This window comes from Periplaneta americana, chromosome 15 (genome assembly GCF_040183065.1).
Source record: "Periplaneta americana isolate PAMFEO1 chromosome 15, P.americana_PAMFEO1_priV1, whole genome shotgun sequence".
Classification (NCBI taxonomy): Eukaryota; Metazoa; Arthropoda; class Insecta; order Blattodea; family Blattidae; genus Periplaneta; species Periplaneta americana.
In genome coordinates, this window is record NC_091131.1 from 11,643,935 (window position 1) to 11,671,567 (window position 27,633).

At 42.3% G+C, this 27,633-nt stretch overlaps 1 protein-coding gene across 6 annotated transcripts in view; it reads left to right on the forward strand.

Moving 5' to 3' along the window:
* The window catches only part of tweek (transmembrane protein KIAA1109 homolog tweek), a 278,923-nt gene that overhangs the window by 237,354 nt on the left and 13,936 nt on the right, over positions 1 to 27,633 (forward strand). For all 6 annotated transcript variants that reach the window (XM_069846680.1, XM_069846681.1, XM_069846682.1 and 3 more), the window contains 9 exons: positions 4,570 to 4,752; positions 4,944 to 5,178; positions 7,633 to 7,766; positions 9,896 to 10,049; positions 10,369 to 10,526; positions 13,257 to 13,452; positions 19,432 to 19,664; positions 22,693 to 22,980; positions 24,486 to 24,677. In XM_069846680.1, coding sequence (XP_069702781.1) covers positions 4,570 to 4,752; positions 4,944 to 5,178; positions 7,633 to 7,766; positions 9,896 to 10,049; positions 10,369 to 10,526; positions 13,257 to 13,452; positions 19,432 to 19,664; positions 22,693 to 22,980; positions 24,486 to 24,677 — 1,773 coding nt within the window. The remainder of the gene's footprint in view (positions 1 to 4,569; positions 4,753 to 4,943; positions 5,179 to 7,632; positions 7,767 to 9,895; positions 10,050 to 10,368; positions 10,527 to 13,256; positions 13,453 to 19,431; positions 19,665 to 22,692; positions 22,981 to 24,485; positions 24,678 to 27,633) is intronic.

Here is a 27,633-nt window from a genome sequence, read left to right on the forward strand (position 1 = left end):
ACATCACCCACCACCAGCACCAACCGCCATCACCACACCCAACATCACCCGACACCAGCACCAACCACCGTCACCACCCCCAACATCACCCACCACCAGCACCACCCACCATCACCATTCCCAACTTCACCCACCACGAGCACCACCCACCATCACCACCCCCAACATCACCCAACACCAGCCATCAGCACCCCCAACATCACCCATCACCAGCACCACCCCCAACATCACCCACCACCAGCACCACCAACCATCACCACCCCCAACATCACCCACCACCAGCACCACCCGCCATCACCACCCGTAACATTACCCATCATTATCCAAACATCACCCACCACCAGCACCACCCACCATCACTACCCCCAACCACACCCACCACCCACCATCACCCACCACCAGCACCACCCACCATCACCACCCCCAAACATCACCCACCACCAGCAACACCCACCATCACCCAGCACCAGCACCACCCACCATCACCACCCCTAACATCATCCACCACCAGCACCACCCGCCATCACCACACCCAACATCACCCACCACCAGCACCAACCCCATCACCACCCCCAACATCACCCGGCACCAGCACCAACCGTCACCACCCTCAACATCACCCACCACCAGCACCACCCATCATCACCACCCCCAACATCACCCACCATGAGCACCACCCACCATCACCCAACATGCGCCATCACCACCCCCAACATCACCTATCACCAGCACCACCCTCCATCACCACCCCCAACATCACCCACCACCAGCACCACCCACCATCACCACCCCCAAGATCAACCACCACGGGCACCACCTACCATCATCACCCCGAACATCACCCACCAAAAGCGCCCCCCTCCATCACCACCCCCAACATCACCACCCCAACACCACCCACCACCCGCCATCACCACCCCCAACATCACCCACCACCAGCAGCAACCGCCATCACAACCCCCAATATCACCCACCACCAGCACCACCCGCCATCACCACCCCCAACGTCACTCACCTCCAGCACCACCCGCCATCACCACCTCCAACATCACCTACCACCAGCACCACCCGCCATCACCACCCCCAACATCACTCACCACGAGCATCACCCACCATGACCACCCCCAACATCACCCAACACACCCATCACCACCCCCAACATCACCCATCACCAGCACCACCCACCATCACTACCCCCAACATCACCCACCACCAACACCACCCACCATCACTACCCCCAACATCACCCACCACCAGCATCACCCACCATCACCACCCCCAACATCACTCACCACCAGCACCACCCGCCATCACCACCCCCAACATCACCCTCCACCAGCACCACACACCATCACAACCCCCACCATCACCCACAACGGGCACCACCCACCATCACCACCCCAACATCACCCACCACGAGCACCGCGCACCATCACCACCCCCAACATCACCCACCATCACCACTCCCAACATCACCCACCACCAGCACCCCCTCCATCACCACCCCCAACATCACCCACCATCACCACCCCATCACCCGCCACCCGCCATCACCACCCCCAACATCACCCACCACCAGCACCACCCGCCATCACAATCCCCAATATCACCCACCACCAGCACCACCCGCCATCACCCACCACCAGCACCACCCGCCATCACCACCCCCAACATCACCCACCACCAGCACCACCCGCCATCACCACCCACAACATCACCCACCGCCAGCACCACCCGTCATACCACCCTAACATCACCCACCACTAGCACCACCCAACATCACCCACCACGAGCACCACCCCATCACCCGCCACCCGCCATCACCACCCCCCAACATCACCCACCACCAGCACCACCCGCCATCACAATCCCTAATATCACCCACCACCAGCACCTCCCGCCATCACCCACCACCAGCATCACCCGCCATCACCGCCCCCAACATCACCCACCACCAGCACCACCCGCCATCACCACCCCCAATATCACCCGACACCAGCACCAACCACCGTCACCACCCCTAACATCACCCACCACGAGCATCACCCACCATCACCACCCCCATCACCCAACACCCGCCATCACCACCCCCAACATCACCCATCACCAGCACCACCCACCATCACTACCCCCATCACCCACCACCAGCACCACGCACCATCACTACACCCAACATCACCCACCACCAGCACCACCTGCCATCCCCACCCCCAACATCACCCACCACCAGCACCGCCCACCATCACCACCCCCAACAACACCCACCACCAGCACCACCCACAAGACCATCCCCAACATTACCCACCACGAGCATCACCCACCATCAATATCCCCAACATCACCCAACACCCCCCATCGCCACCCCCAACATCACCCATCACCAGCACCACCCACCATTACTACCCCCAACATGACCCACCACCAGCACCACCCGCCATCACCACCCCCAATATCACCCGACACCAGCACCAACCACCGTCACCACCCCTAACATCACCCACCACGAGCATCACCCACCATCACCACCCCCATCACCCAACACCCGCCATCACCACCCCCAACATCACCCATCACTAGCACCACCCACCATCACTACCCCCATCACCCACCACCAGCACCACGCACCATCACTACACCCAACATCACCCACCACCAGCACCACCTGCCATCCCCACCCCCAACATCACCCACCACCAGCACCGCCCACCATCACCACCCCCAACAACACCCACCACCAGCACCACCCACAAGACCATCCCCAACATTACCCACCACGAGCATCACCCACCATCAATACCCCCAACATCACCCAACACCCCCCATCACCACCCCCAACATCACCCATCACCAGCACCACCCACCATTACTACCCCCAACATCACCCACCACCAGCACCACCCGCCATCACCACCCCCAATATCACCCGACACCAGCACCAACCACCGTCACCACCCCTAACATCACCCACCACGAGCATCACCCACCATCACCACCCCCATCACCCAACACCCGCCATCACCACCCCCAACATCACCCATCACCAGCACCACCCACCATCACTACCCCCATCACCCACCACCAGCACCACGCACCATCACTACACCCAACATCACCCACCACCAGCACCACCTGCCATCCCCACCCCCAACATCACCCACCACCAGCACCGCCCACCATCACCACCCCCAACAACACCCACCACCAGCACCACCCACAAGACCATCCCCAACATTACCCACCACGAGCATCACCCACCATCAATACCCCCAACATCACCCAACACCCCCCATCACCACCCCCAACATCACCCATCACCAGCACCACCCACCATTACTACCCCCAACATCACCCACCACCAGCACCACCCACCATCACTACCCCCAGCATCACCCACCACCCACCTTCACCACTCCCAACATCACCCACCACCATCACCACCCCCAACATCACCCACCACCAGCACCACCCACAACACCACCCCCAACATTACCCACCACGAGCATCACCCACCATCAATACCCCCAACATCACCCAACACCCCCCATCACCACCCCCAACATCACCCATCACCAGCACCACCCACCATTACTACCCCCAACATCACCCACCACCAGCACCACCCACCATCACTACCCCCAACATCACCCACCACCAGCACCACCCACCATCACTACCCCCAGCATCACCCACCACCCACCTTCACCACTCCCAACATCACCCACCACCCCTAACATCACCCACCACCAGCACCACCCACCAACACCACCACCCATCACTAAAACCCATCACCACCACCAAGCAACACCAACGCCACAAACCACCACCATCACCACCCACCATCATAAACGCCACAAACTACCATCATAACCGACGCCACAAACCACCACAACCACTAACCAATACCTCCCAACATCCATCACTATTACCACCACCGCCAGCACTACCTCCCACTACCAATCCCAGCCAAAAACATCACCACTACCACCACCACCCAATACAACCACTATCCACCGCCTCTACCACCACCCACAACCACCACCACCGCCACCATGAACCAGCACTGCCACCCACCTTCACTAACACCACAAACCACCACCACCATCACCATTCACCACCAACACCACTCACTGCCACAAACACCCACTACCTGCTGGCACCAATAACTACCACTGCCCCTGCCCTGCCGCCACCGTCATTAACATGGCTGCTATGAAGATGGTTCTTAGCCAGCAAGTTTTTCTTTCCATGAGTATATTCTGTTGTTGATAGACAGGGGTTGATTTATTTTGGTCGTAGAGATAAAGAGAGCAAGTTTATAATGATGGTTTGTGGCGGTAGTATGCGAAAATATTCAGCTTTGTCAACTGCATAACAACTCCTGTTAGTGTAAAATAGCCAATGACTTTGCTTTGTTGCCTGCAGTTAACCCATCAATTCTGTCTATATGATGAGTTGATGTGACAGGGCGATTGTTTGAGTGGCTTGATTTTGAGATGTGTTGAGCATCATCATATTGTAAAATAACATAATAAATTGTCTAATGTTTTAAAATTTTGTTTGAACTTGTAGGTTTAAAAGAAGCACAGTGGTCGCCGTTAGCAGACAGTGAACGTAAGGATTCCTTGAGTGTCAATGTCGAATTTGTGAAATTTCATCTGTCACGGAGTCGGAAACTAAACTTCCAGTGTGATCAGCAACAAACAAAGGGACTGAAAAGCTCTGACCAGGGCCAGGCTGTCATACGGTTCTCCAGTAAGTATTATAGCCATGTAAAACGTACATTAAAATATCTTCCCCAGTACATTTTCGCACCCTTACAATTAGTATAGACATCTAATTTGTCTATCTGCTGTGAAGATTATGTGCACAATTTGAGGGGAGGTTTGGACATGAGCTCATTAACAATTCTTTGTCAGTACAAGATGTGTGTTGATCTGTTACAGCCATCATTGACATCGGTTCTGCGTCCTTCAAGTACGACATGAGACGTCTCACTGAAATCCTGGCTTTTCCAAAGGCGTGGTACAGACGCAGTATTGTGCGTCGCTTGTTTCTGGGAGATCTGAGCATCAGTGCCACCTACAGTGAAGGCGAAGAGTCTTCTCCTTCAAGTCTGGAGGATGAGCACCTCCTGGCTGCCCCGCAGTCTCTGGGCAGATCCAACATGCTGGACAGCAGGTCAGTGCCTGATGGCTTAATAATGATGAGATCCTTGCTATGAGGCAGTTTATGGTAAGGAAAACTTCATAGCTAAAGCTAGATGTATGATTTGAGACTTCCACTGTATTCAGCATGGTGAGAGGTGTTTTTGTGTTATACATGAAAGACATTCAACATTCTAAAGCTACATACCAGCTCCATCTCAGGGAAGGCAGAAAAAGGAATATCTCCATTGGATCAGTTTCCAAAAGACCAGTCCTGGAGAATAGCTGTTTGTAATATGTCCAACAGGTTATTGCTTTCTCTAGCTTCCCGATGGAGATGGTATGTAGCAAGGCAGAAAATAGGAAAGACTGGAGAATGCTGGGTTTGCAGTTTTCTGCCCTTGGGCCACTATGATAGATTGATTGATATTCGGGAAATTTTAACAATAACGGTTTTTTAGTAATATTTTCATAACTTCCGCTTTTTTTCTTTCCCCCCCCTCATGGCACAGTTCGTTTCGCCATTTTGTCAACGAACGAATTCAGTTGTATATTAAAATCTGTATTTGTGGCCAAAAGGAAACTAAAAGGTGGAACTTAAACTGAGAGCGAATAATTTCGAGGGAAAAATTGTTCCGGGGCTGGGTATCGAACCCGGGACCTTTGGATTAACGTACCAACGCTCTACCAACTGAGCTACCCGGGAACTCTACCCGACACCGATCCAATTCTTCCCTCTATATCCACATATCTCAAAGTGGGCTGACAACCGTAAAGCAACCAACTTAGAGTGCACACTAATTCCGTGTGACTTAAATTGTGGTTTTCTGTTAACGAACAGTGACGTGTATTATCCCAGGTAGCTCAGTTGGTAGAGCGTTGGTACGTTAAACCAAAGGTCCCGGGTTCGATGCCCAGCCCCGGAACAATTTTTCCCTCGAAATTATTCAAATCAACTTTACAGGGAGTTATACCTGAAATCTTGATTTGCATAATACACGTCACTGTTCGTTAACAGAAAACCACAATTTAAGTCACATGGAGTTAGTGTGCACTCGAAGTTGGTTGCTTGATGGTTGTCAGCTCACTTTGAGGTCTGTGGATATAGAGGGAAAAATTGGATCGGTGTCGGGTAGAGTTCCCGGGTAGCTCAGTTGGTAGAGCGTTGGTACGTTAAACCAAAAGTCCCGGGTTCGATGCCTGGCCCCGGAACAATTTTTCCCTCGAAATTATTCAAATCAACTTTACAGTGAGTTATATCTGAAATCTTGATTTGCTTAAACTGAGAGCATTCAATCTGGCATCAGAATTGGAATTCGGTGTGGCTTAGTGGATAGAGCTGAAAACCCGGGTTTGAATCCCGGTGCCAGAGAGAATTTTTCTCCACTCCACTCATCCTTCATCATATGGTAACACAGAATTCCTGCACGGAAATATCATAAATATGTACTTCGGTACATCGCAATAATATATGATATGCATAAATAATCACTTAGTGATTTAAGACAGTGCTCGTTCCAGTGGATCCCGGCCACTTAGTCACTCGCAATGAGTGCACCTCTGCACATAGTGTGTTGGACATTGTGCCACTGTCACACATCTGTGACACAGTGCATGAGGGTTGGCCACTAAAGGGAAAACTAAGAGGTGGAGTTTAAACTGAGAGGATTCAATCTGGCATCGGAATTGGAATCTGGTGTGGCTTAGTGCATAGAGTGTCAGCATGTAGCGCTGAAAACCTGGGTTCGAATCTCGGTGCTGGAGAGAATTTTTCTCTGCTCCACCCATCCTTCGTCATTCGGAAATTACATTCTTGAGATTGGTGCTTGGTGTAAAACTGACGGAACAATGGAACATGTAAGCAGTGAAGATGTTGGACAACTCCATATTCAAAATATATCTGAACGAATTCAAGATCACCAAAAGAACTGGATGGAACATGTCAACAGGATGGTTGAAAATCGCATCTCAAGAACAGCTTTCAGTCGCTTTCCAAGAGGAAGAAGAAGTGTTGGTGGTAGCCCTAAACTGCGTTGGAGCCAGCAATTCTGAGGGGACCAGAACAGGTCTTTGAGCCCAAGCTGTGCTGTTGATGATGGTAATCGAGTTCTGTCATTTTCTCGTCTAAGTCAAAGTTTAACTTCTCTACGTATCAGCACCCTTCACTTATCCTGTCATGGGGGTAATGAATTCTGCCTTACAAGTGTCCCAACCTCTGAAATGAAATTTATTCTCGATGCTGCACAGTTCAAGAAGGTCTTCATCGACCTTATTATGGTATTAGCAAACAATCATCCTTTTTTATTTTATCGGATATTTGATTGTAGTTCACTACAATTGATGTAAAACTTGTTTTTTAACTTTTTATTATACAATGTTTGTAGTTTCCCTTGCCAATGATTATGTCTGAATAATTATTTCTGTAATGCAGTTTACTTTGTAAGTAACAGCCGAATGTTGTTCACAAGTATTACTCTCACTTTTCCAGTGGACGAAACATAGGTGATGGTCATGGATTGTCTCGGTCTGCTCCTACTACAGAAAGAAGTCCAATGTTGCCAACCAGAGAACGCCTGAGGCTGAGTCTGGAAAATGACATCTCACGACATGCAAGGTTCAGAGGTGAGGTGTCAGTTCAAATAGACGACATATTTCAATTGTGTATCAACAATACAACAATAACATCAGATAAACAAACTTCACCACGGATGATACGTAGCTGCGCAGTATCAGTGCGAGAATTTCAGTACTGATTGTTTTGGCGCATACCGTACTATTGATTTGAGAATAAGTACTGTCCGTCCGAGTGGTTATGTCACAGGGTCGTCGAAATGGAGGAAATCACGTTACAATTACTTAATGGGATCCTTTTCTTTAAATTATTTCAAATAGTTATATATTACATAGACTTCTAATTCCATGCAGCAAATATTTTCAGGAAAGAGCCTAACAGCCCAGCCACTAGCCTGTACAGAGAGGCCAGCAGAAAGAGGTGGGGGAAACCGGGATGTGACATAACCACTTGGACGGACAACAACTCATGTGTTATGTGTATAGTGATATATTAGATCAGCCATGGCGAAAATGTGACTCACGAGCACATTGTGGCTCGCAATGATAGCTGTTCATTTCTCTTGATTCCTACCTCCCCCAACCCCCACCCTCTCACTCACTGGAGTCAAACTCCGTTCCATTTGTATTTGTCTCTGACCTGCGAGTGGCGTAGCGTCGCAATGTCTCTCTCGATACCATGTACCTCTACAAAAACGAACGTTTCAAGTAGGATGGGAGGACGCATTTTTTTGCTGCCAATATGATGAGAATATTAAATGTATTACGAGGAAAACGGTTGTATAACATAAAACGGCATTTTACTACATGTTACTCATGAAACATTAAAAGGTTAAGTATTATTATTATTATTATTATTATTATTATTATTATTATTATTATTATTATTATCTCTGTACGTCGATCCTTTTTCAGCAGATGTACGAATAATGCGGTTAGATCTTCAATTTAAACTCACAGATTTACAATGTGATGTTAAATGAAAGCTAGATGTAAGGACTTGACAGATGTTGAAGTTTTCAAATCTTTGCCAATAAATAAATATCAGAAGCTTTGTTCTTTCGCTTGCTCTGTTGAAGCCATGTTTGCTACAACTTATGTTTGTGAAAAATTATTTTCAACAATGAAAATAGTAAAAACCAAATTTAGATCACGACTGATAGACAAATACCTTCGTGATCAACTACGACTGGCAGTAAGTGACATAATTCCTGATTTTGAAACTCTGTCGCAGAGACATTCTGAAGACAGTTAATTTTAGGTTTTGATATTGTTCATTTATTGTTCATTTCTTTCTTCATTACACGTACTAAACATTAGTTTGTAACCTTATACTCTATAAAATTATATTTAAGTGCTTGACGTAAGGAAAATGAAATCCGTTAATAAGTCAGACAGTTGCTTCACTTCCCGTTCGGGTGTCCGCCTCCCTCCATAGGTGCTGTGCACATTGCAGGTTACACAGTGGCTCGGTGCACCATTACATTTTTGCCACGGCTGTATTAGATAGATAATGTAATATGTAGTGTATATTTCACGCACACTGAAATTATTGTGATGTTTTTACGGTAAGTGGTAGTGCATTGTGCTCCCTTCTTCATAACGTCACAGAAGTGCCAAGATATCCTGCTAGAAGCCACTTTGAATCCCCAGTTGGTGCCACTGTTTTTGAGTTACTGACAATGTCATGATGGCAGCTGTCATAGCAAATAGCATTATATAGAGCTGCCAGTTTATTTTGATTGTCACCCATAGTGGTTTTCAGTATGTATGTTTTAATCCACGCTCTTTCAAGTTTGTTTGGTTTACATTAATTTCTGCTACTTTAGGCTGCCTTTGATATACATTAGTTGAGGTCATTTTTTAGGTAGGTGTATTAGGGCTTAAGTTAGTTTATATTACTTTAAAACCTGACTAGGTTAGGTTAGTTTACTGTAGATAAGGAATAGTCTTTTGGGCGTTTCATCGTGTTCTGGAACTTCACAATTTCAACGTTTTGAAACTACCCTGTTGGGCTCATGTCTGGATACTCCAAACAACTATTTTATTATATTATATATTCGGTTGATAACATTAATTTGGTTTCTTCAAATAGTATTACAATATCGTAACTGAATATGTTTACCATCCATGGAAGTGAGGTAATTGCCTTAATACGAAACACTAACTTGTTTTTACAGACAGCAGTGGAGGACGTCAGTCAAGCAAGCCAGATACTCCAAGTCCATCAGAGCAGAAATCTGGTTCGGCATGGGAAACATTGGTGCTGTTTGCTGTTAATTTTACCCGACTAAATGTTCATATGAACATGGGGAACGTGATGGGAAATGTCACGTAAGTTTGTGAAAGTATTGTCATATTATACAGTGTGCCATAAAAGTCACTGGACAGTACAAAATTGTACTTATTCACGCACAGAACTATGTTGAAATTCCGTCATATTGCGTTCCTTATAGTAGATATAAAATACAGCATTGACTTGTGTTTTGGTAATGGTGTTCTTATTCTTATTCAGTTAAAATCATACCCATACTTGAGTTAAGATACATTCATAATAATTTGTGCATATGTTTGTGGGTAAAAAAAAATTGATTTCCTGGACTACATAGAACAGGATGCTTTTATTCTCTTCCTAATCTCGTTCTGTTGACAGGTGGCTCACCAAAGACTTCAGATCCGAAGGTCGTCTCTCCATTGGAAGCACAGGACACAAGAACATGTACATCGGTGTGGGTCTTGGAGGATCCAGTCTTGATGCGAAGGGAGGCATTGTTGGTGGAACTATTGAACTGAGCAAGATCGACACCTACAGTAAGTACAAGTAAACCCACCTACTTGTTCTTCATGTAGAGGTGGTTTAATGCCTTATCTTCTCTATGTAATACGTATGGCAAATTGAAGGTGATTCTTGTTTTCTTGACACCAAGTGTTTTTCTCTGTTCTGTTAACGATGCTGAGCAATTCTCTCAAAAACATAGTCAGCAGCATCATTTGTGAACACAGTTTATACCAGGAGATTTACTGTAACTCTTATGATCCAAAGTATATCATCATGGAAGTTCGTCAGTTTGCCGCATTAGGACCAGAGAGTTGCTAGCTGTGTTCTGATGGGAATGATGGAGAAAAAACTGTTATAGGTGTTGCCAACCTGACAATTTCAAACAGATATTATGAATACTCATTCTGTATGGAATTTGCTGGTTTTATAATATTGATATTGTTATTGAAGTATAAAATTGTCTTTTTGTATAGCCTATTTAGAATTTTAATCACAGACATTGTAGTCATATTAGCCACTTTTGGTCAGCTGGTCAGTTATTAGATGTTGGTGATCCTTTTACAGTATATTTGAATATTAAAAACACAGGCTGTTGATGTGAACAGATCAGGTAGCAGAGGGACTGTGTTGTCATTTGTTTTCAGTTTAATGCTCAACCATTATATTTATATAATTTCGAGGGAAAAATTGTTCCGGGGCCGGGTATCGAACCCGGGACCTTTGGTTTAACGTACCAAAGCTCTACCAACTGAGCTACCTGGGAACTCTACCAGACACTGATCCAAATTTTCCCTCTGTATCCACAGACCTCAAAGTGGGCTGACAACCGTCAAGCAACCAACGTTGAGTGCACACTAACTCTATGTGATTTAAATTGTGGTTTTCTGTTAACGAACAGTGACGTATATTATGCAAATCAAGCATTCAGGTATAACTCCCTGTATAACCAAAGGTCCCGGGTTCGATACCCGGCCCCGGAACAATTTTTCCCTCGAAATTATTCAAATCAACTTTACAGGGAGTTGATTTGCATTATATTTATATATGGCCTATATTTTATCATATTGTGTGGTATACATATTGTGATTAAACATTTCATGTAAATTGATAAATCATTACACTCCTTTGGGTAGTAATGTGAAAAATACTAGTAATAATATTGTTTATACAGTGGATATATTACTTAATGAACTTATACTAGTACTGCTTATAAATATCAAGACAAGGATTACCAAGAAGTACAAAATGAAACATTATGCACATGGTTATAAATTACTGGACGATTTTAGAAGGCTATATTTTCACCAGTATTGAACATAAATGCATGAGCTTACCACCATTTCAAAGAGAGAAGTTTGAAGTTTTATACTGACCTTAGATGCACTTGATGTGAGCCTCACGTGTAATACGGCAGACGTCCAGGCGGTGATCCCATTCTTGCCAAACCCTCTCAAGCATGTCTTGTGACGTTCCTGATTACTGTGTTAATGTGCCTTCTCAATTTGGCCAGCGTCGCTGGAAGTGGAGGTATGTAAACATTGTCCTTGACGAAACCCAACAGAAAGAAATCACACACTGTGAAATTCGGTGAACCAGGTGATCAGGTGCAGAAGATGCTGTCTGCATCCGTTGCATGATCAATCCATCGAATGACCAATCCATCGACCTGGTAGGTGTTGATGCCACAACTCACGGACGAGAAGGAACAGGGGTTCATTTTCCAACAAGACGGAGCCCTTCGACATTGGCATACCAAGGTCTGGAGGTACCTAATCAATACCTACCAGGTCAATAGATTTGTCGTGCAACGGATGTAAACAGCACATTCTGCACATGGTCACCCCGTTCACCGGATTTCACAGTGTGATTTCTTTCTGTGGGGTTTCGTCAAGGACAATGTTTACATACCTCCACTTCCAGTGACGTTGGCCGAATTGAGAAGGTGCATTAACACAGCAATCAGGAATGTCACACAAGACATGCTTGAGAGGATTTGGCAAGAATGGGATCACTGCCTAGACGTCTGCCATATTACACATGGGGCTCACATCGAGCGCATCTGAGGTCAGTGTAAAACTTCAAACTTCCTTCTTTCAAATGGTGGTAAGATCATATATTTATGTTTAATATTGGTGAAAATATAGCCTTTTGAAGTCGTCCAATAATTTGTAACTACGGTGAAGATGGAACATGAGAATCTTCTAATCGATATAATTATATTTTTATTATTTTTATTTATTTATTTAATCTGATCGGATTAAGGCATAAGACCTTCTGTTCCATCCTTCTTTATAACAGCTGTGACTGGGGGAAACTTCTCGTGTAAGATGTAAGAAGAGCAGCCCTGATTAAACACGAAATTAGCCATACCTGTTAAGCAATTTAGATTTTCAACCATGCTTATTTTTATTTTATTTGGTTATTTAACGACGCTGTATCTACTACGAGGTTATTTAGTGTCGATGAGATTGATGATAGCGAGATGAGGCTGAGGATTCGCCATAGATTACCTGGCATTCTTCTTACAGTTGGGAAAAACCTCGGGAAAAACCCAACCAGGTAATCAGCCCAAGCGGGAGTCGAACCCGCTCCCGAGCGCAGCTTTAGACCAGCAGGCAAGCGCCTTAACTGACTGAGCCACACCGGTGGCCACCATGCTTATCAACAAGCAATAAGTTCATCATGTTATCATGTATTGTTTTTTTTTTCTTTTTAACACAAAAAGAGAAAAGAACTGTTATCAATAATGAAATAATTTGCAGTCCATATCAGGGAGGACCCTGGAACGGAACCGGATCATACTGTTGGCCTCAAACTGTTTGCACTGGAGCTGCGACTTGATTACATGGGAACTGGAGTGCTTATGAGTCGAGTCAGCTCATTGGCCGTGTCTCTGCGTGATGAATGGAAGATCAACCGCAGCAAGAAATCTTCAGAAAACTTTATTCCAACGAGAAGGTTAGTAATATCTATATTATTAAGGTTATTGGTTGGTTACTACGTTCTTATTATACTCATTGATGGGTCAAATACTGAGAGTAATGTATTATAATTTTTAATTTATTGTTTTTAGTACAATATCATAATTAAATTTCTGACTGTCAAACATTATGGTAACTTATCGAAGCTAAGAATGTACAAGGGATTTAATTTTTCATTAATAAGCTTCCTCGTATGTAGTCGTGAAAACTTTGTAACTAATGTAACAATTCATAGCATAAATATTCGTCAAAAAATGACTTCCATACTCCATTGGCAAGTCTATTATGTTATCAAAATGGAGTGCGTTATATGGCAGTAAAAATATTTAATAGCCTCCCTATGGATATGAAAAATGAAACTCAAAACATAAGATTTAGGGCCAGATTAAAGAAGTACCTAATTTCTCACGCCTTCTATTCTGTAGGTGAATTTATGACAATCAACGCTTTGTGAATATCTCTGTCTTGTATTAAGTAACCCCTTGTGTTCTGCTAGTATATTGTACAACTCTTCTGTATATATTTCAACATGAATTAGGACTTTATAGTACTATTAAGATTTTTTTGACATGTTTTTTTAAGTTTTTTGCGACCTATAAATGCAAACAGAAAGTCAAAGAATGTTAATATTTGAGGAGAAAAATTCGCTCCGGCGCCGGGGATCGAACCCGGGTCCTTGGTTCTACGTACCAAGCGCTCTGCTTGGACCCGGGTTCGATCCCCAGCACCGGAGCGAATTTTTCTCCTCAAATATTAATTGTCAATATTACAGATATTATTCTGTAGAACAAATTAATAAATCTGTAATAGAAAATCAAACATTTAAACGATTCCATGAATTTTGAATAGTTGAATGAATTGGTTTGGCACTGCAAATCTAGCTTTCAGATATAGCTCTCTGTGAAGCTGATTTGAATAATTTCAAGGGAAAAATTGTTCCGGGGCCGAGTATCGAACCCAGGAACTTTGGCTAAATGCACCAAGGCTCTACTAACTGAGCTACCCAGGAACTCTATCAGACACCGACTCAGTTTCTCCCTTTATATCCACAGACCTCAAAGTGGGCTGACAACCTTCAAGCAACCAACAGACTCTGTATGACTTCAATTGTAATTTTCTGTTAACGAACAGTGACGTGTATTATGCAAATCTGGCACTGTTTCAAATGTTCCGTCACTAGGTCGACAAAGCAATAATCATACTCAAAATTAGCCCCTAAACCAGCCATAAACATTGTTAAGCCAGAAATAAATAAAATAAAAATATCTAATCTATCACTAAAAACAACTCTAAAACGATTTAATAAAAAAACTCCTCCAGCCAGTGTTCTGCTGTAAGGTTCAACTCGTGTCAGAAAGGGAAGCAGAAGCGAGAAAACGATTTTTGTTTTGTTGATAGAAAGCCATTCTAACAAGAGAATTTTTTAGAGGAAGTGCGCAACTTCTTGCCAGACTAATAAACTTAATGGCTATGTGGAATTTTCTTTTGCACGTCTCCTGATCGCACTTAATAGTTTTCTTACTTGAATTTCCACAGCATTGGGTGGCTGTAAGCGAGCACTGCTGCCATCTTATATTCCTCGAATATTACCGAAGTCAGTAGTTGTGATGCTTCTTGAATTGCAATTTTTTCTGTCGAAACATTGTCGAATTTCTCGTTTCCTGTATGGCTGTTAGAATGAAAGTGATACAGATTTTCCTGGAACAAAGCATTGGCTTCCCTTTTGAACAAACAAAATCTCAACCATTTTCACATCTGATGGACGTTTTCATAGCAACGTTTTCATTTGTTGTAACATTCTATTTTCGTTTCTATAGTAATGTATTCCCAGAATATTGTACGAAATGGAAATATAAAAATTGGAAATTTATCTTTTGAAGAGGTGGAAAGTTCAAATATCTTGGAGCAACAGTGGATATAGAGGGAAAAATTGGATCGGTGTCGGGTAGAGTTCCCGGGTAGCTCGGTAGAGCGTTGGTACATTAAACCAAAGGTCCCGGCTTCGATGCCCGGCCCCGGAACAATTTTTCCCTTGAAAATTATTTAAATCAACTTTACAGGGAGTTATACCTGAAATCTTGATTTGCAAATATAAATAATACTCGGGAGGAAATTAAACACGGATAAATATGGGAAATGCCTGTTATTATTCAGTTGAGAAACTTTTATCATCTAGTCTGCTGTCAAAAAATCTGAAAGTTAGAGTTTATATTACCGGTTGTTATGTATGGCTGTGAAACTTGGACTCTCACTTTGAGAGAGGAACATAGGTTAAGGGTGTTTGAGAATAAGGTGCTTAGGAAAATATTTGGGACTAAGAGGGATGAAGTTACAGGAGAATGGAGAAAGTTACACAACGCAGAACTGCACGCATTGTATTCTTCACCTGACATAATTAGGAACATTAAATCCAGACGTTTGAGATGGGCAGGGCATGTAGCATGTATGGGCGAATCCAGAAATGCATATAGAGTGTTAGTTGGAAGGCCGGAGGGAAAAAGACCTTTAGGGAGGCCGAGACGTAAATGGGAAGATAATATTAAAATGGATTTGAGGGAGGTGGGATATGATGATAGAGACTGGATTAATCTTGCTCAGGATAGGGACCAATGGCGGGCTTATGTGAGGGCGGCAATGAACCTCCGGGATCCTTAAAAACCAGTAAGTAAGTAAGTAACTATAGTAGTGTATTCATTTGTTGTACCATAAGTCAGACATTTTCTTGTACAGAACCATACGATATTATGGACTTTTTTATGCATTGGGCATTTTCATATACAGGATCATGTAGTTTTTTTTTGACCATTTCATCATAGAAGGATATTTTGTGGACTATATAGTAAATGAACCTCTATGCACATACTTTTGTTGCTAAGGAAATTTCCTTTTCAGTCAGTAGTCTATCTATCTGTCTCTGTCTCCTTGTCTATCTAATAATTAATCAGTCAGTCATTTTGTTTGTTTGTCTGTCTCTCTGGTAGTCATTATTAGTCTCTGTATTAATCTGTCTGCACTGTATATGTTTGACTTTCTATTTGACAGTCTGCCTGTCTTTTCAGTTTGTCACAATACCTGTTTGGCAATCAATGCGTAAGAGTCAGTCTAGTCGGTCAGTAAATCAGTATCTTTGTCTGTCTGTCAATCAATCTGATTGTGTTACCTAATTAGGCTTTTATCTCTGGAAGTCTAACTTTCTCAATTCTGTTCTTTTTATAGCTCTTCTTTCATGAAATTATCATCTGCTGTTCTCTGTGTTCATTTGCATGTGAGGTAATTTCTCGTTTCCTTTTCTTAGTTGTTGGTGAGTCAAGTGAACTTCATAGAATGGAATACCTTCTCACTTTCCTTTAGCGCCTCAAAATGAAGATAGGCCCTAGGCCCAACCTTCAAAACATTTGTGAACTCTCCATTCCATTAACAATGGAAGAAGTGCAATCTACTACTACTTTTTTACACCATTTGCACTGATCAGTTAGGATATATGTGATCGGAATTTGATCCTCAGCAAATTCTATGAAAGTGCCCTCAAAACATTTATTTTTCTCTTGGCATTTTCAACTGTCATTACTTCATTGTTACCATCTCATTATGAACTAGTCGTACCACAATCAACTGATGTCTTCTCATCAGAACTAATCAGGGTTCGATCCCCGGCAAAGCTGTATGGTGAGATCTTTGGAGAACAGAGCAGAGTGCTTGGAGGTACAGTGCTACATTGCAAACATATTGTCATCGATAATCCATTTTGAATCTTGCGTACACTACTTTTAACACTTGAATATAAGTAATTGATTAACTAGCAGACTTACTCGTGTTAATTATGTAAGTTTGTGCGGCTTACAGGCTGTTTCGGTGCTCATCACACCATCCTCAGAACCTACTAGATCTCGGCGTCATCTCGAACTTCTCTGCCTGTTATGTGGATGCGTTTGATTGTTGAAAGGTGTTGAAAAGTGGAGTCAAATAGTGTGTGTGTACTGAAATTGATTTGTGTGTTGAGAATTTGATTGGGATGTGTTTAAGTGTGTTTGTATATTTCGTATTGTTCTAGTGTGTTGAGTTTTTGGTTCTTGGGCTGTATGTGTAGGATTTCCATGTCCGCATTAATGTTATTGTAGACAGGCAGATCAATCCAAACTCGCTACAAAGAACACATTAAAGCAATAACCAGAGGACACAATACATCTACATACGCCGATCACATAACCAATGCCAACCATACATACAATAACATAAATGCAGACATGGAAATCCTACACATACAACCCAAGAACCAAAAACTCAACACACTAGAACAATACGAAATATACTGTATTCAAGTGTTAAAAGTAGTGTACGCAAGATTCAAAATGTATTATTTATGGTCCACTCTGTATGTAGTAAGAGCAACAATACCATTTTAAAGTAATGTTTTACAAATATGACGTTTTTGGAATAGTGAAATCTTACATTGACAAACTTGTCGACCATGCTGAGCTTCATGGGACTGTTCATGAGGTCCGCCATTGTGTTGATGGAGGAGCTGGTCATTTGCAGCAGTGACACAATTATGGCCGAATAGGACGTGATCAGAAACAGGGACAACAGGAGGAAGACGAACACTATTCTTGAAGACACACTTTCTGGAACATTCTCTGCGCCTGAAAAATAAGTGCTGAATATTAGTCCCTGTTTATTTCAACTTTCTAGTTATATAATATAATAGAGATGACATTGAAAACTGCTCACAAATGAAGAACATCAGTAGGTATCGATATTTTAAAGATACCCAATTAATTTTGTCTGTTGGCGCCTAAGTTCTGTATGGATTTCTTTTGTACAGGTTCCGGTAGAAGAATGGGCAATTATAAATGTTTGGTTCTTGACTCAATAATTCAGATTTTTAATGGCATACATAATATAATAAAGTACATAGTTTGCCATTTATTTCTTGGAAAGGACGTCCTTTAAGTGACTAAGCCTATCACTGAGATGGAAATGTGCTTCATCAGACATATACAAAGTGTCAATGAAGTCTTCATCTTCGTCCATACGATTTAAAATCCCCTCACAAAACATCGATAGGTTGAGAATATCGCGATGTCTTAATTGATGTACTGGTACCACCTGAATTTTGTATTTGACTCCACTTTTCAACACCTTTCAACAATCAAACGCACCCACATAACAGGCAGAGAAGTTCGAGATGACGCCAAGATCTAGTATACTGTTTTCGCTGTAAGAAAAATCCTAATGTAGACACAAGCACGTGGCTGTCATACCCGTGATTGGCTCCCAGTCCAAACACTCACATGACACAGGAAAATATAGTTCGTATTTGGAAACCATAATCTTGTATTGTTTGAAAATAAAAAATTGAATTGTAGTTGTTAAATACGATGAAACATTTAACTTTACTTATATGTAAAACGCTATGTAAAAGAAAAGTTACTTTTATATTTTGTTATGTACTATGAACGCGGATGAATACCAACAGTAATACCGAGGTAGTCTGTTCTTGTAACAAGCTGGCGTCCCTTGAGCTCGTAGTTCATGTAAGCACGTGGTACTGAAGTATGGCTTATGCATTCTCAACTGTCCGTTGTGAAGACATAAGACTTAAAAATAATTTAATTACAGTAATTATAAAGTAAATGTTTCCTCAGCAAACGAATGCATAGTAGTGAGGTTAGGCCTACTTGATGAGTAACGGGAAATGTTTAACATGAAACAGAATGTACAACAGTAGGCGGGAACACATACTGAGAATCTATGGCACCAAACAGCGGCCAATGAAGCCTCACGTCAGTCACGTGCTATTGTTTACATTAGGATTTTTCTTACAGCGAAAAGATTATAGGCTCTGAGGATGGTGTGTGAAGCACTGAAACAGCTGTAAGCTGCACAAACTTACATAATTAACACGAGTAAGTCTGTTAGTTAATGAATTACTTATATTATCACCATCTCGTTGCAGGCCGGCAATGATATTCATGCACGGGGACTTGGGCTGGGACCAGCTGCAGCTGATGATCTCCAAGTCCACCACCGCGGACCTGCTCAAGATGTTCTACAAGCTGGAGGAATTCTTCTCTCAGCAGTTCAAGAGCAGCAAGCGTGTGTTCTCCAGTCTGCAGCCGCGTACGCATCCCAAGAACAGCAGCTTCAAGAAGAAGCAGCCTCACGCCAAGAAGAAATCCACAGGAGATGGTGAGCATTCCTCCGATTACTGCAGTGTTCCATCACCCAAGTTCCTGTAATCTGAGATGAAGGCGGCACATAACATTTTCATTGGCTTTGACATCAAATTTGCTGTAATAGGTGATGATGTCGTAGGTCTACTTAATGGTACTTTCAAGTGCAGATGTTATTTAGCTTCATTGAGAAGGTGGGCAGGATGAAAATAGCAAAGTTGAAGGTTGACACAGACAAGAAATGGCCAGTAAATTTTTCATGTAACCCTCTCATACCAGATATATACAGGGCTACTACAAAGGCTTTACCCGATTCCATAGCCTTGTATTATGAAAAGTATGAGACGTACATTATTGAAAGTTATACCAATAAAAAGAGAAACTCATCAAGTTTTTTGGTCCATCAGCTGCTACAAGTGCTCGATATGACCTCCTCGCGTCACGTGACAAACATCCACTCGGTAGTCTAACTGCTGCCACACCCACTGGAGCATATCACAATCAACTCTAGCCACTGCCGCACGGATCCGGTTATTAAGTTCTTCAAGATTAACTGGCAAAGGAGGTACATACACTTGATCTTTGACAAACCCCCATAGAAAAAAATCACAGGGAGTCAGATCTGGCGACCGAGGAGGCCAACGGAGAACACATCGATCGTTGTTAGAAGCCCGTTGATGTGATTGATGCCTCAGTTACATGAAGATAAACCAGGGTTTTTATTTCAACAAGATGGGGCTCCACCACATTTCCATCTGGAAGTGCGTGAGTATCTTAATGAGCATCTACCACAACATTGGTATGGATGGGCTTCTAACAATGATCGGTGTGTTCTCCGTTGGCCTCCTCGGTCGCCAGATCTGACTCTCTGTGATTTCTTCTATGGGGGTTTGTCAAAGATCAAGTGTATGTACCTCCTTTGCCAGTTAATCTTGAAGAACTTAATAACCGGATCCGTGCAGCAGTGGCTAGAGTTGATTGTGATATGCTCCAGTGGGTGTGGCAGGAGTTAGACTACCGAGTGGATGTTTGTCGAGGAGGTCACATCGAGCACTTGTAGCAGTTGATGGACCAGAAACTTGATGAGTTTCTCTTTTTATTGGTATAACTTTCAATAATGTATGTCTCATACTTTTCATAATACAAGGCTATGGAATCAGGTAAAGCCTTTGTAGTAGCCCTGTATAATAAATCCACTATATGAAATCTCAGTTTTCTTCGTCTTCGCAAGGAAGTCATGTTAAGACCCTTAATCAGGTTTGAACTTATTAAACTCTGATTCAATAGCAAATATGATATTCATACCGCAGTACGACCAGTGGACAGACAAGTTCGATTGTTAAAAATAATCTGCTGCCCTGTGTTCTGTTGTTTTCTGTAGAATAATGTGTTGTAAAATTCACATAATTATTGAGGAAACGAGCCTTTCTGCGTGTACACTTTTCAATCAAGAGCTATACAGGGTGATTCATGATGTTTTCTCCTGGTTTGTGGAGGTGATTCCTGAGGTTATTTTGAACAAAAAATGTTGTTGTTTTCTAATGCCAGGCGTTTGACAATAAAGTCATTTGACCTCTTGCACTCCAATATTTTTCAAAGATATCATGGTCAGTCACTGAAGCACAGATTTTGAGGTGTACCGAATCCATTTCTTGGTTTGAGTTGCACAATGGCAGTTAGAGGACTGATATATTCCAATTGTAAAAATGTAAATTAATTAATGGGATCACATTCATAATCACGGAGTTACAACACATTTTCGAAACGCGTCATAGTGAATGGAGTGCTAGGCATGTTTGTTGTCATAACTACTTGTACATTAATGATACTCGCTATTAAGCTGTTATCTCTTGTCTAAGTTACATCACGATTCTGGATGCCGAGGTGACATTTGAACAAATGTGTGAAGCTGCAAAATGCTACACGTGCAGTTCACAATACAATACAGCACAATACATATCTGTGCAGACCGTTGCCTTGAGATTCAGGGAGGCATTTTGGAAAATGTGATTTAAATTCACTCTATATGAAAGAGACTCATGCATAAACAATCAATTGTTGGTATTTTAATTAGTTTTTGTATCTTTGTTAGTGAAATCCTGAAATAAAAGTTTATTTTTTTACCATTTTCAAATTACCGTAAATTTGTTATTATGAATGTGATGATTACATTAATTTATTTACATTTTTTGTTCCAAATAACCTCAGGAATCACTTCCATAAACTGGGGGAAAATTTCGTGAATCACCCTGTATATACAACACCACACACTGTAGCCAAAGCACTGAACAGCTGCTTTGCTTACTAAGTTCTAGTTTTCGTTTGAAACATTTCAGATATTTTTTTCTAACCATGTTGTACTGTCCTCATACTGCAAATCGCACAATATAAAGTGAATATACTTTACTGCAAATTGCTTTGCAGAAGTTATACACCACTCATTATAGAACTTGGACAGAATTCTTTTAATTTTTTTTTCCTTTCTTTTTAACCAATGTCACCAGGTTGTCTTTTCGACATTTCTGGTCTTCTCTCCTGGCAGTGGCTTTGCTGTAACCCACTTATGAGGTTGGGCACCTGGAAGGCAGAGTTGCATTACCCCGATGATATGATAGGGTGATCATGATTATGCGGTACCAGGAGAGGTCTTAAATCTAAACTTAACCTAAATTCCAGACCATGGACGAACACAGAATAATCCCCTCTAAGGAAAAATTCCTGTGCTCTAACCGGGAATCGAACCCAGGACCTCATGAACTATAGCCAGAAGCTCTGACCACTAGACCATGAGGCTGGTCTCTTTTAAAAAAATATTAAACTAAATTTAGTCCGCATGATTTCCATACAATTTTTTATGGGTTAGGAAGTCGTACGTTAAAATGATCAAGTTTTTTTTATGACCGTACTTCATATAATAATTTACCTGCAACACAGATATGACAAATATTTCACGTTAGGTTAAGGTTAGTTGTCATAGTGTATTGTGTCTTACCTTCCTTTCTGCCGACCTTAATATTATTGTGGTTGTGCTTGTGTGTCAACAGCAAGTTCTTCTCATACCTGGGCAAGCTCTGCGTTGCAAGATGCAAGACATCACCGCCACTGGCAACGTGTCCTGGGGCAAGTGGGTGGCTTACATCTGTCTACGCTGAGCTTCCCCCTGCCCATGTCTGGCACTGTTCTGGGAGGAACAATGGAGCTCCATGGGAACAACATCTCATTGGCGTGTTTCCATGGAATCAACTTTAAATCCAAATCTTGGGCATTATTTTCACTGAAAGAACCTTGCATCTCTTTCGCTACAGAAGCTCAAGAAATTCCGTCAGCAGAAAGTGAGTACTTGAGACTGAAGGAGTTACTATTTTAGCATTTGGCTTTTGTGAAATCCTAATGAGACAATTAGTTCTCTACATTGAGAATGTAGGCTGATTGAATAGTAGTTAGGGAACAGCATCATAGTTCAGAAATGGACGTAACATAAAAGGCTGTGATCCAGTGGCGGTTCCTCGGGGGAGGGAAGGGAGGAACGTCCTCCTCACATTTTTCTTCTTTTGAAAGTAAATACCAAATAAAATATGTGCCTTGAAATTCAAGGTAGATTCGATAATTTTTAAGTTCACAACTATAAGAAAACCTCGGTTGATCGAGTTTCAAACTATGCGCACTCATGTGCTGCTAGAAAACTGTGAGAAGGATGCGAGATTGTTTGTGTGGAGGAAAGCCAATCCTTTCCTCCTTTACTGCAGTTAACACACATAGACAACAGCGCACTAGCGGCCAGAGAAAGAAGCAGAGCTTTAAAGCAAGTAAATGAACAGAAAGGGAGGAGATCTCCTCTGAATCAGTGCATGGGCGGGAAATAGAAACCGACTGGTCGTGCAGCAAGCTCGAATTGCTGCCATCTAACGATCTTGCATTCAACCAGACTATAACACATCTAGGAGGAGGCACAATAAAAACAGTTTTAACGCAGCACTATGAAAGACACCATAATATAAACTTTTTTAAAATTATAATTCAGAAATACTATTCATTGCACGTTATATAGACTACTATTCATGGTTTGAAACTTTCAAGGATATTTGAAAGTTAAAGTCTGGTTTATGTAAAACAAAGAGGCAGTAGTTCTACGTTAGTATCCCAGGTCTTTTTGGCCCCTGAAATTCACTTCCATTCATTGTGTACTAGACAGGGCAACAGCGAAGTTGTCAGTTTGTAGAAATATATTTGAAATTGAAAGTAGGTACTCGAAACTACATTATTTTTAACATAAAAAATTGGCCACCGGCAACTTTGAACAATAATGGTAGTATGACTTTACAAGAACTGATATTCTTCAAAAGCATGTGATACTGAACTTGTAGAATGTACATGTGGCAACACAGACCACGTGGGTGGGTGCAGTGTTCTCGTTTTCCTCAGATTATTTCCCATTCCCATTCCCATTTCCGCGGTTCCGATTAGGTGTTAGTAGCTATAGTCTCTTACAACACGTGTGATGCTGTAGTGTGCTCGAAAAATGCTGCGAGGTTGTGAATTTCCTTATAATTGTTAATTTGTGCAATTATTCAGCAATGAATGGCAGTGAAAACATTATATATTTTGGACAATTTAGGAAACTCAGTTTACAAGAACAGATTATTGCTATACAGAAGGGAAGGCCAACCCCAACACTACCTGGTTTTACATGTATGCATGTTGGCTAATTTGTAGCTTGTTTCATTCAAGAAGGTGTCATTTCGTCCTGTTACCTTCTTTCCTCCTCTTAAGAAATACGCAGGAGCCGCCACTGCTGTGATCCAATATAATGTAATCTGATGTGTGTTTTGTTTTGTAGTGACCGATCAGCTGGACGTGCACGTGGTGCAGACGCTGACATTCAGCCTGGGCATGATGGCAGAGCACCCCCATGCGCAGCACCACAGCATGGCCACTGTGTGTCGCCTCAGCCGCAATGTGCTGTTCCCCCCGCAGTTCCGTACTCTGCAGGAATGGTTTCACTACGCCTTCTCTAACAGTGAAATTGATGGTAAGAAAATGAAAATGGAAGAGACACTGTGTTCTATGAAAGTCTCGGTTTCCTTCATATTAACTGCCCATCCATCAATTGTTTGCATATCAGACAAGATGTAGGCTTACTTCTTTCATTGAATTTGAAAATATTTTGGTCTTGTCTTGTCTTACCTCATTTTGTCCTCTTTTCTGCCTAGGATCTACAGTATTCCAACAAATTCTTCATTTTTCTCTTTGCACTAATTACTTTGAATTACAGTTGAAGGGTCCAGGGGAAAAACACATTTGTATGTATGTGTATGTATGTATTTATTCACACTGCAGTGGGTATATACCCGGTGGCAGTGGTAACTAATTACACTCAATAAAGACAATAATAAACACAATTAATAAAACATACAGTCCACACCTGTGGAGTAACGGTCAGCGCGTCTGGCTGCGAAACCAGGTGGCCCGGGTTCGAATCCCGGTCGGGGCAAGTTACCTGGTTGAGGTTTTTTCCGGGGTTTTCCCTCAACCCAATATGAGCAAATGCTGGGTAACTTTCGGTGCTGGACTCCGGACTCATTTCACCGGCATTATCACCTTCATATCATTCAGACGCTAAATAACCTAGATGTTGATACAGCGTCGTAAAATAACCCAATAAAATAAATAAAATAAAAATAAATAAATAAAATAAAACATACAATTAATAATAATACTAATAATTAATACTAACAATAATTAATAATAATAATAATAATAATAATAATAATAATAATAATAATAACAGGGAACATCCTAAATTAAATGAAGCACGATCAGTTAAAATAACATTTAAAGTAAATCTAATTTGTACCTTAAACCTATGTTCGAACTAAAACCCACGAGTATGATATGTTCATATCTGCACAAGTACCTTTCAACACTACACTCATTTCGCTGTCAACTCACTCACTGCACTGGAACTACGATACATTTCACTGATTATATCCTGATTTCACTAACACTTCAAAAACATTTCACTGTTCAAATACTTTGCACTGCCACTATAAACTATAAAGCTTCACTGACAGGAACACGTTTCCCTTACTCAACACACTTCACTGACACAACACACTTCACTGACACAACATAATTCTTCACTGATAGAACACTTCAATAACAAAATATCAATTACACCCTTTAAATACTGTGTATAATTACCGTCTATTAGTAAAGTCCTTAAGCCTATTTTTAAATACATTTTTGGTTGTTGGTAAAGCCTTTAGTAAGTCTGCAGGTAAAGCATTCCAGTCCCTGATAGTACGATTGAGAAAAGAAAACTTTCCAGTGTCCGTCCTCTGTCTTCTTTCCCTCAATTTAGTCCAAGTTTAGTAATTTTTATATTTTAATTGAATCTGACAGTTACAGTTGAGATCTTTTAGATCCCCTAATCATACAGGGAAAAAATTCGCTTGGTTCCACATTATAAGCATATTAAGGAAAGGCTTACATGGGAAGAAACTGTCAGTTCTGCAAGTCTGTAAACACTCTCCTGAAAAATTTGCAAATGTGACTAAACATGTTTTTCCGCTGGACCCTTGAGTTGCTTTGCAAGTGAAACATTTATTTATTTATTTATTTATTTATTTATTTATTTATTCATTTATTAATTAATTTATTTTATAGATGTAGATTCATTTTCCGGGCTGAGAGGCCGTGGTCTATTAGTTGGTTTTATACCAGACGTTTCGTCTGCAACTGCGGCAGACATCTTCAGTGGAGTGGTATCCGAGGTCGCAAGACTCTTCTCGGCGTACCTGAGGCAACTGATCCTGTGTCTGGTAGTGCGGGCGTATTTATAGTGCGGCTCGCGGGCCGAGGCCTGTTGTCGCTGCGGTCCACGCCGCTTTGTTCGCTGCTCCCGTTCTGGGCTCCGTCCTTTTGTTGTAGTGGCTTCTTATCTGTTCTGTTTAGGACCGGGTACCAACACTTGTTTAGCTTTACGCCTTCTTCCTTGCGATTAAAGTTGTTGTTATGTTTATGTATTTCGATCGCTTCTCTATGTAGACGAGGGAAGAAGTGCGTCGTCGTGCTCAAGATGTCCGTGTCCTTGAATCTTATGTTGTGATCGCCCTCTTGATAGGCATGTGCTGCCACTGCCGATTTGTCGATGTGTCCTAGGCGGCAATTCCTATTATGTTCTGTCAGTCTCGTCCTGACGCTCCGCTGTGTAGTCCTGATGTAGACCTAGAGAACAACGATGTAGGTCTACATCGGGACTACACAGCGGAGCGTCAGGACGAGACTGACAGAACATAATAGGAATTGCCGCCTAGGACAGATCGACAAATCGGCAGTGGCAGCACATGCCTATCAAGAGGGCGATCACAACATAAGATTCAAGGACACAGACATCTTGAGCACGACGACGCACTTCTTCCCTCGTCTACATAGAGAAGCGATCGAAATACATAAACATAACAACAACTTTAATCGCAAGGAAGAAGGCGTAAAGCTAAACAAGTGTTGGTACCCGGTCCTAAACAGAACAGATAAGAAGCCACTACAACAAAAGGACGGAGCCCAGAACGGGAGCAGCGAACAAAGCGGCGCGGACCGCAGCGACAACAGGCCTCGGCCCGCGAGCCGCACTATAAATACGCCCGCACTACCAGACACAGGATCAGTTGCCTCAGGTACGCCGAGAAGAGTCTTGCGACCTTGGATACCACTCCACTGAAGATGTCTGCCGCAGTTGCAGACGAAACGTCTGGTATAAAACCAACTAATAGACCACGGCCTCTCAGCCCGGAAAATGAATCTACATCTATAGACTCCGGCCGTGAAAGCCTACACTGCATAATTTATTTTATTTTATTTTATTTATTTATTTTATTGATTAATTTTATTTATTAATTTTATTTATTTAATTTGTTTATTTTATTTAATTTATTTAATTTTATTTATTTAATTTATTTATTTTATTTATTTAATATATTTTATTT